The following is a 19089-nucleotide window of genomic DNA, read 5'->3' as shown; positions in this document are numbered from 1 at the left end:
ACAATAAACAGGGTGAAAGGCCATCTAGAGAATGGGAGAAAATAGTTGCAAAACACAAATCTGAAAAAGGGTTAATATGAAGAATATATAGAGAACTATAACTCAACAACAACAACAAAAAAGAACCCCCAAATAACCTGATCAAATATGGGCAAAGAACTGGAATAGACATTTCTCCAAAGAAGATATATAAATGTCCAACAAGCATATAAAAAGATGCTCAACATTACTAGTCATTAGGGCAATGCAAATCCAAACCACAGTGAGATACCACCTCATACCCATTAGGATGGCTACTATCAAAAACAAACAAACAGCAACAGAAAATAACAAGTGTTGGCAAGGATGTAGAGTAGGGGAACACTTATGCACCGCTGAGAATGTAAAATGGTGCAGCTGATATGGAAAACAGTAGAGCGGCTTCTCAAACAATTTAGAATAAAATTATCATATGATCCAGCAAGTCCACTTCCGGGTATATACCCCAAAGAATTGAAAGCAGGAACTTAAAGAGTTATTTGTACACTCATGTTTATAGTAGCATTATTCACAATTGCCAAAAGGTGGAAGCCACCCAAGTGCCCACTGACTGATGATTGGATAAGCAAAATGTGGTCCATCCATACAGTGGAATATTATTCAGTGTAGGAGGAAGGAAATTCTGACACATGCTACAACATGGATGAACCGTGAGGACATGATGTGAAATAAGTGTCACAAAAAGGCAAATTTTGTATGATTCCACTGTGTGAGGTACATAAAGTAGTCAAGCTCATAGAAACAAAATAGAACGGGGGTTGCCAGGAGCTGGGGAAGGGGAAACGGGGAATTGTTCTTTAATGGGTACAGTTTCAGTTTTGCAAGATGAAAAATTCTGAGGCTGGTTGCACAACAATGTGAATAACTTACAACTACTGATCTGTACACTTAAAAGTGGTTAAGACGGTAAACTTTATAGGTATTTTACCACGATTTAAAAAATGGCTAAGATGAAGGGACTCACTCAACATCAGGATGCTGGCACAGGGCAATGTCAGGGTTTGAACCCAAGTCTAATTCCAAAACTTGTACCTTTGATTTGTACCCTGTGATTTTCAGAGTAGAGAGTGATTTAATAATGAGAGAGGAGACAGGCAGGACCTAATATACAAAACAAGTGCATTTTTTAAGGCTCCTGCATTGAAAATGTCTGTAAAAACTATATAGTGAGTCCATAAAATATTGAGACGTTTAAACTTCTATTAACAATGACCATCTGCTCTGACGACCCCTGTGCTTTAAGGAAGCCTCCTCGGGAAGCTGACTTAGTTATGACATTGCCCTGAGGTTCACTGACATTGTCGCTGAGGTTCGACGTGTACCTGGAACCGTCCTTTGGAGCTAGGTTTCAACCTTGCATCACCTGGCACTGGGAAGCCCCATCTCAGACCATAACCTCCCACTCCCGGCCTTCCTTATCCTCTGTCTCGTCCTCTCCTTGAGTCACGTAGCCTTTGCTCCCTGTTTGCTCCCTATGGGTAATGCCCTATGCTCACCCACCCTGGGCCCTGCTCAAGCTCACCAGCTCCTTCAAGTCCATCCTGGCCCCCAAACCCTCCTGCCACCCTCACACTTCTGTCCTGAGGCTGGCCAAGTGCCCTTTGGGCCCCCCAGCCAGCAGGTCCCTGCTCTCAGGCTTTTCATTCTACTTTGACAACAGCCTCCTAGGTCTTCACCTCCTGCACCTGCCTGCATCCTCCGTCTGCTTCTCCCGACCCTCCTCCATCCCTTTACACGGCGCCCTCTGCCCAGCAGGCCCACCTGTGTGGCTACATCCATGGGCTGATGGGCTCCTTGTGTCTGGTTTCTGGTTGGGTTTGGCCAATGGGGGGGTTAGAGATCAGAGCAGGGAGGAGAGAGCTTGGGGTACTTACTCCCCTGGCTTCCATTCTCTGGGGCCACACAGCTTCCCTCAGAGGACTCTACCCAGCCCTCGGGGTCTCCGGGTCCCAGGAAATGCCCCTGCCCCTCACCCCTCAGCTCTGGGGGTGGGAACAGTCCTCACTCATACTAGCTCTGGGCCCTGCACTATCCTTTGTGGTTTCTCTGAGCCCTGCCCACTCCCTATGGAGTCCCTTCAGGAAACTCCCCTCCATCACTCCACACCCCTGTGAATGTGCCTTCAGCTCCCTGCCAGGACCTGGACTTCCCAGGCATGGAGAAGCTCCTAGATGGGAACCTCAAGGCTTCTCCTAGCTGCCAAGGGCCTCCGGGTGGTCCTGCCTTCATCCCACCCTGGTCTGGTCCCTCTCCTCAACCATCTCCTCTTCTGCATCCTCACCTTGACAGTGTAACTTCCGTCTAACCTGTGAACGTGCTCACCACCCCCTCGGCCTGGAAACACCGCCCCTTCCCCCTTCCTTTCCTTTATTGTCAAATGGCTTCAAGAGGTTCCTCTCCCGCTGGGTCCTCAACCCACTGCCATTGCCCTCGGGGGCCTCCTCGGGCTCTCGGCCTCCCTGTGACATGTGACACAGTTGTCAGAGAGAGGCACGTGGCCTGGTGGTTCAGGGGTTGGGGGAGCAGGGCAACGTGGTGGTTATTAGACTGGGCTCAAGTCCAGCTCTCCTACTTCCTAGCAGGGTGACCTTGGGCAAGTGATACCTCAGCTTCCTCATCTGTAAGGTAACAAAAGGACAGTCTTATAAGCTACTGGTGACGTATAAATGATATAATACATACTAAAGCACTTAGAAGAGAACATAGGGCAAATGGGAAATGTTCTCTATTATGAGCAAGAGGATGGGCTCTGGAGTTAGAAAGCCTTGAGTTCAAGTCTCACCTCTGCTACCTTCCAGCTGTGCAGCCTGGGGCATGGTTCTTTGCTTCTCTTTGGTTGCTACCTGAGCAGCAAAAATGAGTTTGATAAGCTGGGCTTCGTAGGATTGACAAAAGGTACTGCTTGGTGACATGTTCAAAGGAGTGGGATAACATTTTTGAAATTAACTTGTGTGTGTGTGTTTGTGTGTGTGTGTGTGTGTTTTATCTATTTCTTTTAACCTTTTGGTTCTAGGCTATCCCATCCCCCAGCCCCATCCCCCCACTGCCTCCAGAAAGGGATGTAGTGCAGAAATAGTAAAAAAAAAAAAAATGGGGTTTTCAAAAGAATAAGGATATGAGGAAACGGCCAGGCGCTGGTGAGACGACGGGTCTGGGATTGGAAGGAAAGAAGAAGCTTCTCTGCTTCCCCGTCAGCTGGATCCTTCCTCCCCGGTCTCCCCGGGAGAGCCCTGTGGACCGGCAAGGCCTCAGGAGAGGCTGGTCCTGAAATCAGACTGCCCGAGCGTGGTGCCCAGTGCCCCAGCCTCCCTCTGTGACCTCAGGCAGGATAATCAGCCTATCTGTGCCTCAACGCCCTCATCTGTAAAGTGGGGCAAACAACACTAACCTCCTAAGGATGAAATGAGTTAATACACTCGAAAGTGCCCAGAACAGTACCTGGCACAAAGCAAGCTGTCTCTGTGATGAATACCCTCAGCCTGGCAGCAGCTCTCTGGCTCCCTCACCTCTCTGACTGCTTCCAGGTCTCCACGCCGGGCTCCTCTCCCCTCAGATGTCCGTTTCCTCCTCACTCTGTCCATGGGCTGGGGCCACTGTGCCACCCCCTCGATTCGCAGGTGTGTATTTCCAACCCCTGGTTCATCTCCAGGCCCCAAACTGCCTGGCCGCTTCAGGGATGTTCAGGTGCTCACTCAACCAGTCCTGCTTCCTGCCCTCTTGGTAACGGGATTATCACCTGCCAGCTCATCCAGCCATCTTTCTCCGTGGCCTGTGGCATTGATCCTACTGATTCTTCCAGAAAGCTCTCAGACCAGTCCCAAAGCAACGGTCCAGTCAAGTGGTAGTATTAATGTACTGGGCAGAATGGTCTCCCAAAGATGCCCATGCCCTGATCCCCAGAACCTGGGAATATGCTCCATGACGTGGCCAAAGGGACTGTGATGATGTCAAGGTTACTAATCAGTGCTCTTAAAAGAGGGAGACTAAGGACTTCCCTGGTGTTGCAGTGGTTAAGAATCCGCCTGCCAATGCAAGAGACACGGGTTCGAGCCCTGGTCCGGGAAGATCCCACATGCCATGGAGCAACAAAGCCCGTGTGCCACAACTACCGAGCCTGCGCTCCAGAGCCCACGAGCCACAACTACTGAATCCGCGTGCCTAGAGCCCGTGCTCCACAACAAGAGAAGCCACTGCAATGAGAAGCCCGTGCACCGCAACAAAGAGTAACCCTCGCTCGCTGCAACTAGAGAAAGCCTGTGCTCAGCAACGAAGACCAAACCCAGCCAAAAACTTTTTAAAAATTTTTTAAAAAGTGGGAGACTATCCTGGGTTATCCAGGTGGGACTAATTGAACTCCACCAGTCCTTATAAGCAGAGGACTTACTCCGGCTGTATTGGAGAGATAAGTGGTGTTTCTTGCTGGGCCCCCATTTAACAGCCCCAATGCTCCTCTTCCTGGGAAAGCACCAGGTCAACGTTTCCTCTTTACCCAAATCCGCCCCTAGATGGCAACACCTCAGTCTGTTGCATGAATGAGGATCACAAGAACATTCATCTCACATTTCACGGACAACCCCCATTCTCCATTCCACAGAGTGGAATTTCCCTAGCTTAGTCAATTATCTTGTTATCTCAGTTAACTGAGAATTTCCAATTTAGATATTAGATGTTCCCAAAGCTAAATTTACACTCAAAAAGTGAAGCTTCTGTTTTTAGAAGCTTGAGTCAGCTCAGTCTGAAACTCAGCCCCACCTCCCCCGTCTAGCTGTGTGATTTGGGCCAGTTCCTTAACCTTTCTGAGTCCCATGTCCATGTCATCAAATGAGGATAATAATGATAATAGTAGTTCTCACCCGCACAGGATTTGTTTTGTGGATATAATTCTGTAAATATATATACAGAACATACATAGATGATGTATAAAGCCATGTGAGATGCAGTAAGTAGTCCATAAATGTATGCTGTAGCTGTTTGTATTATGTATGCTATTCAAAAGATTATGATCTTTCTTTCATATCACATCCATCAGAATGGCTACTATTAAAAAAAAAAAGGGAAATAACAAGTGTTGGTGAGGACGCAGGGAAAGTGGAACGCTTGTGCCCTGTTGTGAGAATGTAACTTGGTGCAGCCACTATGGAAAACAGCATGGCAGTTCCTCAAACAATTAAAAATAAAATTATCATATGATCCAGCAAGTCTACTTTTGGGTATATATCCCAAAGAACTGAAAGCAGGGCCTTGAAGAGATATTTATACACCCATGTTCATAGCATTGTTTGCAACAGCCAAAAGGTGGAAACAACCCAAGTGTCCATCAGTAGATGAATGAATAAACAAAATGTGGTGAATCCACACAATAGAATATTATTCAGCCTTAAAAAAGGAAGGAAATTCGGACACATGCTACAGCCTGGATGAACATGGACATTATACTCAGTGAAAGGATATTATACTCAGTGAAAGAAGCCAGTCATGAAAAGACAAATACTGTTATGATTCTACTTATATGAGATACCCAGAGTAGCCAAGGTCATAGAGACAGAAAGCAGAACGGTGGTTGCTGGGGGCTGGGATTGGGGGATAAGGGGAGTTGTTGTTTCATGGGTGCAGTTTCAGTTCTGCAAGATTCAAAGAGTTCTGGAGATGGATGGGGGTGATGGCTGCACAACAGTGTGAATATATTTAATGCCACTGAACTGCACACTTAATAAAAGTGGTTAAGATGGTAAATTTTATGTTATGCATATCTTACCACAATAAAAAAAAAAAAGAAAAATGAGATCACGATCTAGCCCTTTCCTCTGAACGTTTCCTCTTGGAAGCCCTCCATCTGCTGGTGAGAAACTAGTCCCATCAATTGCTGTGGTGGGTACTGACCAATGAAATCAGCCGCCAGTTCCCAAACAGGGGACAAAACATTCCCTGAGGACTGGTGAGACCAAACAGGTGAACCCCCAGAGCAAGGAGCACTTGGGGAGAAGCCAGGGGTGAGGTGGGGGTGAGGGGGGAGGATGGGAGCACGACCCAGGCAGGAGGACAAGCGTGATGCAGATGGGGAGCCAGCAAGTGCACCCTCCCAGGCCTGTTTCATTCCGTGGATTTCCCCACAGAGAGTCCACCTGTCACCTTATGTCCCAAAATGCAGGTGTTCGCTTAGAATAACAGAAATGTGAATTACACAGGTACCATACTTCACCCCGTAGATCAGTGAAGATCCAATGGGGGGTCAGCACCCTAGGCTGGGGAGGGAGTGGGAGACGGGCGTCCACTGCTGGCAGGACACCACATCCGGAAACCTCTGGTGGACAATTTGGCTATGCCCATCAGAGTTACAGCTGTATGTGTCCTTTGACAGAGCAGACATACCTGCACGTCCGTGAAATGATGCAAATAATAGGAGAATCCCAGCAGCCTTGTTTAATAATAATAAACAAGATTATGGTGTAGGCTCTGGTTCTTTTCTGAGAGGGAGCCCAGAACTGGCAGGGGCCAGGAAAAGGGACGAGAGTCATCCGGCTGGATGGGATCTGGGGTGTGTGTATGAGATCAGTCTGGCTTCACGACCCTCAGATCCCACGCTAGAAGGGCTGACACAGGCTGGAGAGATGGCTCCACCCATGAGAAAGGAGATGGCTGGCAGGACACTGATCACCGAGGGTGAGGGGTGGACACCAGCATTTCATCCCCCTGTCATGTCTGTTCTTTCTTTTTCTCTTCCATCTCCACCCTCGTAGCTGCAGCCCTGCGCTGACTTGGGCTGTCCTAGAGCTCAGTCTTCTAGGGATCCTAGGACTTCCCCAGGGTGGGACTGGGGGAGTCCCTGGGGAGGGGTAGGGTCAGTCAGCCCTTCATTGTTTACCCTTCGCTTCTCTTTTCCTCAAAACAAAGTTTATTGAAAGAATACACACACACACACACACACACACACACACACACAAGCAGGAGTTCTGCTGATCAAGAACGGAGAGGGAGGGAGCACTGATGGTGGGGTTCTCAAAGTGTGGTCCTGGAGCCAACTCCAGGGGACTCCATTCCCCCCACCTGAACCTGGGGAGCATATAAATGTGAAGATTCCTGGGCCTTACCCCAAACCCACTGGGTCAGAATGCCTAGGAGTTCATGTTGAACAACCACTCTTAAACATGCGGAAAATCCAACAACCACTGGCTTTGGTGTTTCTTCATTCTGGAAGAACTGAGTCCCTTTCTCAGCAGAGTTTAAATAACAGCCACATCCAACTCTAAAGATTACAGTTTACAAGGCACATCAAATCATATAAATTATAACTTGCAAGGTTTAGCTGTGAAATGAGCAAGGCTGAGGCTTTTGAGCCATGTAAAATGGGAGAGGGGAGATTGTGAATAGAGCTCCTGATGGCTCGCCTGCACACAGCAGCTGGGATGTTCACTGGCAGGTCTCCCCCTTGTTTACAATCCTTCAAGCCTTCTTCCCACTGCTTTTCAGATAAAGATCAAAACCCTTATGGTGACATGAAGGAGGCCGACTTGTCCCTTAGCCCTCCTCCTTCCCACTCTGACTTCTGGACGCCCTGGTTTTCTCTCAGTCCCTTGGGTTCACAATATGCTCTTCCACCCCAGGGCCCTTGCACATGCCATTCCCTTCTCCTATTGTCTAGTTAAGTCCTCCTTGTCTTCCATATTCCTTTCCTTTACAGCCCCAATGTTGGAATGGAATTAGTCACACCTTTGTGGGATCATTTGACTTATTTCTCTCTCTCCTGTCAGCTTCCTGATGGCAGGGACCATGTCCAGTTCTGCCATCACTGTACCCCTAGACTTGGCTCGGTGCTGAGGCTCTGGGTAAATACTGTGCAATGAATGAGTGATAGCAACAGTTATCACTGTTGACTAGAAACAGTTCTCACTAGCCTGGCTATAAACAGGCTTCCTATTGCCTTAGGGAACCAAACTCCTTACAGGATATAGAAAAAAGTCTGGAGGGTAAAACCCTGCAAATATCAATATTGATATTTCCTTGAGCCAAATGATTACAAGTGACCTTTATTTTCTTCCTTATATTTTCCTTTCTCCCAATTTTTAAAAACAAGAAGCATGTAACTACCTTCCATTATCGGAAAGAGTAAATGATGTCGAAATACTATGATACCAATAGTCAAAACAACATGTCAGCCTTGCTGATGAGTAGAAATCTTTAGAAGCATGACTGCCTATTCTTTAGGATTGATCCAAGCAAATAAACAATCTTTTTTATTTGCTAGATGTAACCTCTGGGTAAATGCAATGATGACTTTTTAGTAATATAAATCCCTGAATTTTTTTTTTTTTTTTTTTTTTTTTTTGCGGTACGCGGGCCTCTCACTGTTGTGGCCTCTCCCGTTGCAGAGCTCAGGCTCCGGACACGCTGGCTCAGCGGCCATGGCTCACGGGCCCAGCCGCTCCGCGGCATGTGGGATATTCCCGGACCGGGCACGAACCCGTGTCCCTTGCATCGGCAGGTGGACTCTCAACCACTTCGCCACCAGGGAAGCCTAGTGACGTATTTCTTAAGCTAAGTCCGAGGAGCAGTAAGCAGTCAATTATTTATATACAATGAATGCAACTCAATTTCTGTCTAGTTAATAACTGTCCTCATTAGTTCCCTTTTCCAAATGGCTTATTAATGTCAGTGGATCCTCATCTCAACCCTGTGCACCTCTGAGGATTCTTCTCAGTCTCTGTTTTAGGAGACCATAATAATGATCATTGTGTCATTCACTGACCACCACATGCCAGGCTCTTTATATGCATTTCTCACTTAATCCTCAGAATAAACCTGTGAGGTAAGAGGTTTACAGACAGGGAAAAGGAACTCAGAGTGATTAAGTAATTTGGTTGAAGTCACTCAGCCACAAAGTAGCCTAATGAGATTCAAACCCAGCTCTGTCTATCTCCAAAGCCTGTGCTTTTAAAAATTACTACAGTTTTCTAATATCATAGTCCAGTTCAAAACAGAGATCTCTGTCTCTACTTTAGCCAGACAGGAAATAAAACTACCCCAAATCTATGCCTTGTTAGGATAAAGAAGAAACTACAGTTCTTCTTCTTCTTCTTTTTCCTCCCACTTTGCACACTGAACAGATGTTCTGTGTCCTTGAAGGGAGACCATATCATGGAGGAGAATCTCACGGGGACGTTCATGGAGTTATCTTTAAATCTGTTGCGTTTACAATAAACATTCTCAGAAAACTAGGAATAAAGGGGGAAATTTCTCACTTGGTAAGAACATGTATAAATACCCTACAGCTAACCTCGTACTTAACGGTTAAAGACTGACTTTTTTCCCCTAAGGTCAGGAACAAGTGAATATAAGGATTTATACACTGCTCTTGTTCAGCAGAGTCCTGGAAGTCTTAACCAGGGAAATAAAGCAAGGAAAAGAAGATTCAAGGCATTCACATCTCCTTTTCTGAAAGGAGAAATAAAATTGTTCTTATTTGCAGATGACATGATTGTTTATGTATAAAATCCCAAGAAATCTACAAAAGCCCTTATATAAGAAAGTACAGTTAAGGTTCCAAGATACCAAGAAGCATACAAAAATCAACTGTATATCTATATACTGTCAATGAACATGTGGACACCAAAATTAAAAATATAATACCATTTACAATCACTCAAAAAAAAAAAGAGAGAGATATACTTAAGTGTAAATCTAACAAAACATGTTCAGGACTCGTATGCTGAAAACTACAAAACACTCATGAGAGACACTGAATAAATGGAGAAATATACCATGTTCATGAATTGGAAGACAATGTAGGAGTATATCAATTATTCTCACATTGTTATATAGGATTAAACACAATTCCAATCAAAATTACAGCATGATATTTTGTATATACAGACAGGCTTACACTAAAATGTAAATGGAAAGGCAAAGGAACTAGAATAGGTTAAAAATTTTTTTTAAAGAAAAGTGGGAGGAATCACTCTACCTGATTTAAGACTTACATAGCGACAGTAATCAAGGCTATCTCATAATGGTAGATCCATTATGACAAATAGATCCATGAAACATAATAGGGAACTAAGAAGTAGCCCCCATAGAAAGTATGGCCAGATTATTTTTGACAAACTTGCAAAAGCAATTCAATGGAGAAAGGATAGTCTGTTCAACAAATGCTTCTGGAACAACTAAATATCCACATGCAAGAAAAATGAACTTTGACCTAAATCTCACATCATAAACGACAGTGAACCCAAAATGGTTCATAGATTTAAACATAAAACTATAAAACACTTAGAAGAAAACATAAGAGAAAATCCTCAGGGTCAGGGACCTGGTGGCATGTTCTTAGACATGACACTAAAAGCATGATCTATAAAAGAAAAAATAACTACCTGGACTTCATCAAAAGTTAAAGCTTTTGCTCTGTGAAATACTCTGCTAAGAGAATGAAAAGACAAGCTATGGATGGGAGAAAATATTTGCAAACCATCTATCTGACAAGGGACTCATATCTAAAATACATAAAGAATTCTCAAAACTCAATGGTAAAAAAATTAACAATTCGATTAGAGACACTTAAAAGATATGAAGAGATATTTCACTGAAGAGGATATGCAGAAGGCAAACACGTACATGAAAAGACATTTAACATCACTACCGATTTGGGAAATGCAAGTTAAGACTATGATGAGATACCACTACACACTTACTAAAACAGCTAAAATGAAAAACAGTGTTTATGCTAATTGCTGGTGAGGATGTGTCTCATACATTGCTGGTGGAAATGAAAAATGGTACAGCCATGCTGGATAAGTCTGGCAGTTTCTTTACAAACCGAATCTATATAAACACATATGTTAATCCATGCAATCATACTCCTGAGCATTTATCACAGAGAAATAAAAACTTATGTTCACACAAAAACCTGTATACAAATGTTTATAGTACATTTATTTGTAATAGCCCCAAATGGAAACAAAATGTCCTTCAAAAAGTGAATGGTTAAACATAGGTGATACGTCCATACCGTGGACTATTACTCAGCAATAAAAGAACAAGCTAATAACCTAAATGGATGTCAAGGGCATTACAATGACTAAAAAAAAAAAAAAATCAATCGCAAAGGTCATAGATAAATGATGAAAATTATAGAGACGGAGAACAGATTAGTGGTTTTCGGAGCGTGGGGACGATGGTGGGAGGAGGAATTGTGACTATAAAAGGAGCATCACAAGGGACATCTCTGATGATGGAATACTCCTATATCCTGAGGGCCACACCCAAATCCACACGTGGTAAAATGGCACAGGACTCCACACATGCTTCGTGCCATTCTCTCTACCATTTGTGCATCTATAATTATTTCAAAATAAAGTTTAAAAAACTCTGTTGAGTGAAGTCTGAGAGTGGTCTGCCTTTCACAGTCCTAAAGGGATTCCATTGCATTTCTCTTTCTGCTTCAATATTTTAATCCCTTTCAAAATGTTAAAAGGCTCAAAGCCACTGTTTTTATAATTCCTTACTTACAATTTCTTCCAACTTCCTTGGCTGTCAATGAGCTGGGACTGTGGACCAAGCCACAGCTAATTCAGAGAATGGAATGAAATGAAGTGAGAGAGCACTGAGGCCATGCCCAGGGCTTACCCTGATTTACTACTTGGAGGTACGGGGGCGGGGGAGGGCTCTGAGGGGCCCATAGTCTCCAGAAGCTCTGGAAAGGGCGAGAGGCCATTGCTCAAGCTGGGCACTTCAGGTGGCCGTGGCTGCCAGACGCGGAGCAGGTGAAGGTCAAGCATCAGCTCTACGCCCACCTTCCAAACCGCGCCATCAGGGTGGGACACTGCACACACAGTCAGCAAAGGACACAGGGCCCATCGCACTTTGCACTGTGCTCATTCTTACCACATGTGCCAGGGAGACCCAGCACATGTGGGGAATGGTTATTGGTGGCACACCGAGGAAGGCTGGGACTGTTAGCCAGAGGCTGTGCTTTACAACAGACTGGAGTCCACAGAACAGTCAGGACTTTTGGTGGTGTGAGGGGTAGGGAGGGTCGGGGACTGGCTAGGAAGAGGTCTTACCTCTAAAACAAGGTCTGAATTTTCATGCCTTCCAATCGTAGTGCTTTTATTCAGGACAAAATAGCCTTCTGCACTCTTTAGATAGGCTTTCATATTCTCTGCTTTCCCTATAAAAGGTTTTCAGAAAACAATTTTGTTAGAAAAATACAGTCCTCTAATTATTCAGTGTCATATTTAGAATGAATGGAATACACCATAATGTCCACAGGAGAAGTCAGCAGAGGTAGGAGTGGATAGCTGGATTTAACAATGATCACAATGATAATTCCACACATTTTTAAGACTGTCCTTTTAACAGTGATATCCGGCATAGATGAGCTTGCTTCTGATCACAAGAGGACATCCTTTATGTAATTCAGAGCACAAACAAGCAATAGCAAAAAAAAAAAAAAACAAAACAAATCTGAATTCCACTGATAACCGCTCTCCACCTCCCATTAAGCTTAGTTTGGGGTTAGTTACCTGACAGAATCAAATACTCAGTGTTACTAACCCACCACTTACTAGCTCTGTGACTCTGAGTGAGTTACTTATTCTCTCTCTATGCCTCTGTTTCCTCATCTGTAAAATGGGGCTAATGATACTCTGTATCCCAAAGAGTTTTGTGAGGATTAAATGTGAAGCATCTAGAATGGTGATTGCTACACTAAACACCCATTTGTCCTACTGTGATTGTGACTTATTAATCTTGGGCTTCTGAACTTTGACTCAAGAAACCCCAACTTCTACAGAGCTTCTTAAAGTGTGGAAGAGTCAGTCATCAAGGAAATGGGAATTAGAAGATACTTTCTTTTTAAGTCACCGCATTCCTTCATATATTTAGGTTGAAAAAAAAATGATTTCCAAAGACAAAATATCAAGATTATAGCTTGGCTGTACGGTCAAGACTCTGTACGTATCTTTTCCTGGCATTTTATTATGAAAATGTCAAACACACAGAAAAGTTGAAAGAAGTGGATGGTGAACTTCTATAGAACCACCACCCAGATTCTACAATCAACATTTTGTTCTATTTGCTTTATCACATATCTACCCATCTATACATTTTATATTTTAATGCATTTCAAAGTAAACCCTATACATGTTTTTAAATTTTATTTATTTATTTTTGGCTGTGTTGGGTCTTCGTTTCTGTGCGAGGGCTTTCTCTAGTTGTGGCAAGCGGGGGCCACTCTTCATCACGGTGCACGGGCCTCTCACTATCGCGGCCTCTCATGTTGTGGAGCACAGGCTCCAGATGCGCAGGCTCAGTAGTTGAGGCTCGCGGGCCTAGCTGCTCCGCGGCACATGGGATCTTCCCAGACCAGGGCTCGAACCCATGTCCTCTGTATTAGCAGGCAGATTCTCAACCACTGCGCCACCAGGGAAGCCCTATACATGTTTTTAATTTTTATTTATTTATTTACTTATTTATTTTAATTATTATTTTTTTTTGCGTTACGCGTGCCTCTCACTGTTGTGGCCTCTCCCGTTGCGGAGCACAGGCTCCGGACGCACAGGCTCAGAGGCCATGGCTCACGGGCCCAGCCGCTCCGCAGCATGTGGGATCCTCCAAGACCGGGGCACGAACCCGTGTCCCCTGTATCGGCAGGCGGACTCTCAACCACTGTGCCACCAGGGAAGCCCATATATACATGTTTTTTAAAACATAAAAATTTCAGTGACTTCAGCTGGTTCCAAGATGTTGATGATAATTCACATGATATTTGAATTCTGATCCATCTCAGTGCCATGTCAAAGATAGCCTCTTTTCTTTTTTTTCCTTTTTTTTTTTTTTGGCTCTGTTGGGTCTTCGTTGCTGCATGCGGGCTTTCTCTAGTTGCGGCGAGCGGAGGCTACTCTTCCTCACAGTGCGCAGGCTTCTCATTGTGGTGGCTTCTCCTGTTGTGGAGCATGGGCTCCTGGTGTGCAGGCTTCAGTAGTTGAAGCACGTGGGCTCAGTAGTTGCGGCACTAGGGCCCTAGTTGTGGCTCGCTGGCTCTAGAGTGCAGGCTCAGTAGTTGTGGTGCACTGTCTTAGTTGCTCCGAGGCATGTGGGATCGTCCTGGACCAGGGCTCGAACCCGTGTCCCCTGCATTGGCAGGCAGATTCTTAACTGCTGAGCCACCAGGAAAGTCCCCACAGTCTCTTTTCAACTGAAAGGTCACTGAAGTGTGAAGTTGTTAAACTGTGGATAAAAACAAAAATCTCTAGGTCTGACCGTAGAGGGTCTCCTGTCTGGCTCTGCTTTCCATCAACATCTCCATCATCATTCCATCACTGAATCCCTACTAAGTGCCAGGCGCTGGGCTATCCTTTTACACACATGGCCTCTTTTCATCCTCAGAACCACCCTGCGAGGCAGGTGTCAGTATTGTCCCGCTTTACAAATGAGGAAACTGAGACTCAGAGAAGTTAAGGTCACACAGTAGTAAGTGTGTGACAACTCTGGGCCTTTGCATGTAACCAGTGTACAAACCTCCATTGCTGCTGGTGGGGCAGAGTAGGGGTGGGGGAATTGCACTGTCTGCTGACACTTGGCACATGTAATAAAAGAAAGTCCTTGAAACCAGCATTCTATCCTCTGAAAGGAAGACGAGACCCTACCTGGGGGTAAGAGAAATAAAAATAAGCAGCATAGTTTATATTTGTAAACTTTGAGGCCTGTGGATGTCCCACAAATATTGATGCTTTCATATAATGAGAAATACATTTGATTAAGTTCGCTGTCATGTATACAGGGGAAAAGACATTTCCTCTTCCCAAAGAACCATGCTCTGCTGCCTTCAGTTATTAATCTTCAATTGCAGAGGACCATGTTAGCACGCAACACATTGAAGTCTAATTAAGCTAAAATGGAAACTTCCAAGAAATGTCTCTTCTGCAGGAAAACCACAGGAAACGCCACTAATCTAAAACTTAAACTTGGATTATGCACATATTTGTTTTTTAGCTCTCACCCCAGACGTCCCCAAGGCTGGGGTCTTCTCTCTGCTCAGACGTCCCCCCTCGGGGCAACCACCTGACCACTCTGGCTAAAGGCACCCTCAGTCATGTTATTCCCCTGCTAGTTTTCCCCTGCTGTGTTTCCTTCCTTGTACTTATCATTCTCTGACATGTTCTTGTTCCTTTCTTTAGTTATGCTTGCTGTTGGTTTCTCTTTCACTAACATATATGTTCCTGGAAAACCAGAACTGTGTTCATTTTGTTCAGAAGCAATTCTTCATGGGTATGTTGTGTTTGTACCCATCTTCAGAGCAAAGGCATTGAAAGATTTTGTCCTGCACTCACTTTCCGAGGATGCTTGTATGGCAAACAGCTTGGGAGGATAGAGGTAATGTTTATAATAAAGATAACGGCTCCTTCTGGGGCAAAAGTTGGGCAGGTTTGCTAGCAGCCCCTTTCAAAGATTGCAGTTTCCTGAGTTTGGAGTTCCTTACCTGGGACACAGACCCACTGTGCGCACAGCATCCACACTGGCTGCTCTGCACCACCCCGAGGGACTTTCAGGGCAACAGGAACCAATGTGCATATGCAGCTCTGCTGCCTGTTATGTCGGCTGTGCTGTGAGTAATCAAGTTCTTTGTTTCTGGCCCAGGAGTCTCTTGTCTTCTGCCAGGAACTATAAGCTGGGCAGGCTAACTTACTAACTTTCAAACAGGGTCAAATGTCAGACCCTTTGCAGTTCCTGCCAGTTCTGTGCATTACCCCTTCTCCAGGGTAGGGGGCGGCGGGGGGGCAGAACCTGACACATAGTAGGTGCTTGGGAAACACTTGCTGAGTGAATGAAAATACAAAGGGCACCTCTAAGCAAGTCAGTACAGCCAGCTGGCTAGGAAGCTTTGATAGTAACTACCTTTCATTTTTCCTGTCAGTATCTAGCTTAGATGACTCCTTGGAAAACCTAAATTCTATCTCTTTAGCTTTTGGATTGGACAATATTTCTCCACCTTCATTTTGCCCTGTGCATCACTTCCTTGCGTGAAAACACTGTCAAAGTAATTTGAATGTGTGGAGCTCTGTGAATTCGTTCTTACTCAGTGCCATGGAGCACCAGCCACAGGAAAGAGCAAAAGGGCTTCAGTCATCTGCGTTCCCCCGACCACTTTGGATGGCTCAGAATTGGGCTATAGGAGCAAACTTTCTTTTGAGGTTTACAGTGGCCTCAAAGTTCCTTAAAGAAGGGGAGTTCAGGTAAGGGGCGGGTGTGTGTGTGTGTGTGTCTCTGACCATTGGGTGGGTGTTGTCCATAAATCAGGGGAAACAGGGGTTCCTCTCTTAATCCCAGCTATACCCACAGGACATCCAAGAGCTGGTGCCCAGGAGAGGCTTAAAGCTCCGTGCCGCCTCCCTTGGGGGGCGAGGTAGGGGCTGCACTTAGGAAGGAATGGCTGGTGTTGGGGCACCTTTTCTGGGGTGCTCCTGGCGACCCGAGCCTGGATCAGAGAGTTCGGACTCGGCTGGCGCCGGGTCCCCTGCCTACCCCAACGCCCTTGACCTCGCAGGGCTGGCCTCCTCCGGCCCAGGTTTCCGCCCGCCGCCTCCTCGCGCGCCGCTCTCACCTGGCCTGAGGAAGAAGCCCACGCCTCGTCCTCTGCCAAGAAGCCCTGACCTCCGCCCTGCCGCCCTCCCGCGGAGTCTCCAGGCGACAGCCCGCAGCCCGCGCGCCCGCCCGGCCTTTGTACGAACGTCGCCACGGCAACGCCATTCTGACGGCTGAGCTGGGGAGGGGCGTGGCGTGCGCGGCGCCCGAGGATGAGGGGGAGGTGCGCTGGGAGCACCCGGCCAATTACAGCCCGCTGCAGCGCTGCGAGCCCTCCCCGACCTGCCCCGTAGAGGTCCCCAGCCCCGTTTCCAGGATGGGGAAACAGGCTCAGTGTTCACAGAAGTAGCTCCAAGTCTTACAGCGGGGAAGGAGCAGACTCGAGAATCCTTCTTACTGACCTTAGCTCTAGGCTCGGTGCGTTGAGGAGGGGGTGGTCAGGCGTGGGAGGGTAATGGAGCTGAACCACGAGAAGCCTGGAGATTAGTACCCCCCGTCCCACCGGAATCTCTAGTTCTCTCTGTTGTGGAGGAGAAAACAGAGTAAGCTGAGGGACCATCATTTCTGGGGATGGGGGTGGAGATGGGAGATAGGTGCGGTGGAAGGAACACTTCTGAAAGAATGGAAGATTCTCCCACGTGCTAGGGAAGGGGTATTTACAAGCCCACAACCTTACTGTTCCTGTCCTTCCCTGTCAAAACTCGCGTTTATTCATTCATGTGTTCTTTACTTCTACAAACATCACCTGAGTCCCTACAAGGTCAGACGGTGGCCCCAGTGTTGACCTGGATCAGATCCTTAAGAAACCCCCCCGCACTCCCCATGGGCACGGGGCTGGGGGGATGGAGCGTGTGGAGAAGACATGCAAATGCCAACTATCTCCCCTCACCCCATGTCACCTCTTTTCAGATCAGCCCCTTCTGTCTGGGAGAAGAACAGCCCCGCTGACTACCTACAGAATGCCTCATTTCCCTGCCAGGAAATGACTGACAAGGTGCCCCAAGACAAACTCAAAATATTCATCTGAGAAAGATGAAAGATGGCAGACTCCACTCTAGTCAATTAGAAGAAGATATAAGAGAGAAAAATCATGGAAATCGATATGGGATGGAATATATGGTAAAGATGCTCCCACATGCCTAGAGGCTCTTGGAAATGCACATCCCTGGCACAGACCTCAGAGATTCTGATTAAGCAGCTCTGGAGCATGGTCCAGGAATGAATTTGTTGCATTATTGCAAATTCCTTGTGCATTTGTTAAAAGCTTGGCAAAACCTCAGGACTTATTCAAACCTGCAGTTGAATCGCAGAGCCCTCCCAGCACTTGTGCCTAGAAATATTTTCCAGGCCCTCAGTCAGCCTGGAAGGTTCTGCCTGGGTTAGTTCCCTTCGACCAGAAAGACCTTAGGAATGTATGAGGAGTGACCACAGAGGCCGGGGCCCTGAGTGGTAACTTCAGAGGAACAGAGAGGGTCAGGCTCAACTCTCCAGGCACATTTCTGCCTCAGGGCCTTTGCAGTTAATGTTTCTTCTCCCTACAGGGCAATTCCTCCAGGGATCTCCTTCAGCTCCTTTAGATTTTTACTCAAATATCACCCTATTTAAAATGGTCTTGGAATTCCCTGGCGGTCCAGTGTTTAGGACTCGGTGCTTTCACTGCCCGGTTCGATCCCTGGTCGATCCTGCAAGCCCCATGATGCCACCCAAAAAAACAAAACAAAACAAAAAACACCCCCCAAAAACATGAATAACAAAACAAACACCTCACTCTATTGCTCTTCCCTTCATCTTACCACTCCTCTAACATGCTATTTATTTAGTTTCCTTCTCTTATTTGTTGTCAGTCTCCCCACTCCCAACTCCCCCCTGCCCCCAACTTAAGCTCCATGAGGGCAGGGATTTTTTTCTCTTTTGTTCACTGCTGTATCACCAGTACCTAGAACAGTGCCTGAATGAATGAATGAGTGAATGAACAGGGGCAACCCTTGCCACCCGCCCACAGCCTTGCCTCCTACTCTTGAGCTGCTGAGCTGAACTGTCCTTACCCCAGGACCTAGGCTTCTGTAGCCTTGGCCCTCCCCAGCCCCACCCTCATCTCCATGCTTGTCTTCAGTCTCATCAACATGAGCACAGAATGCAACCCTGCTCACTGCCAGCCAGACCCTACGGAGCCCATCCAGGCCAGCCTGGAGCCGGAGCCGCCCATGGCCCCCTGATAGGCTTGGGAGAGCATATGTTGCCATTAGTCCATCTCTCCATGAGGAAATACTAAACGGAGAACAAAGCTGACATTCAGGCTCACTGGAGCAGAAATTGCCAAATCTTGATTGGATCCTGCCGCTCCCCACAGGATGCCACAGTCATCTGAAAGGGTGTGTGAAAGTCTAAAAACCCAGTTCAATGTCATCCACTTAAATTTCAAAAACAGAAACTAAAATACCCCAATAACTCATGGCTTTATCATAGCATGTCCTG

The 19089-nt window shown here is 46.2% G+C and overlaps 1 protein-coding gene across 1 annotated transcript in view; it reads right to left on the bottom strand.

Moving 5' to 3' along the window:
• Positions 1-12185, bottom strand: part of LOC309808914 (forkhead-associated domain-containing protein 1-like) — a gene marked incomplete at both ends in the record, with an annotated part of 101103 nt that extends 88918 nt beyond the window's left edge. Inside the window, one exon of the mRNA XM_082629482.1 lies at positions 12093-12185. Coding sequence (XP_082485608.1) covers positions 12093-12185 — 93 coding nt within the window. The remainder of the gene's footprint in view (positions 1-12092) is intronic.
• Between the last annotated feature and the right edge of the window lie 6904 nt (positions 12186-19089).

This window comes from Mesoplodon mirus (assembly GCF_964341445.2).
Source record: "Mesoplodon mirus genome assembly, chromosome: 7".
Taxonomy (NCBI): Eukaryota; Metazoa; Chordata; class Mammalia; order Artiodactyla; family Ziphiidae; genus Mesoplodon; species Mesoplodon mirus.
Note: the sequence above shows the minus strand (reverse complement) of the source record. Positions and strands in the feature narration are given on the sequence as shown.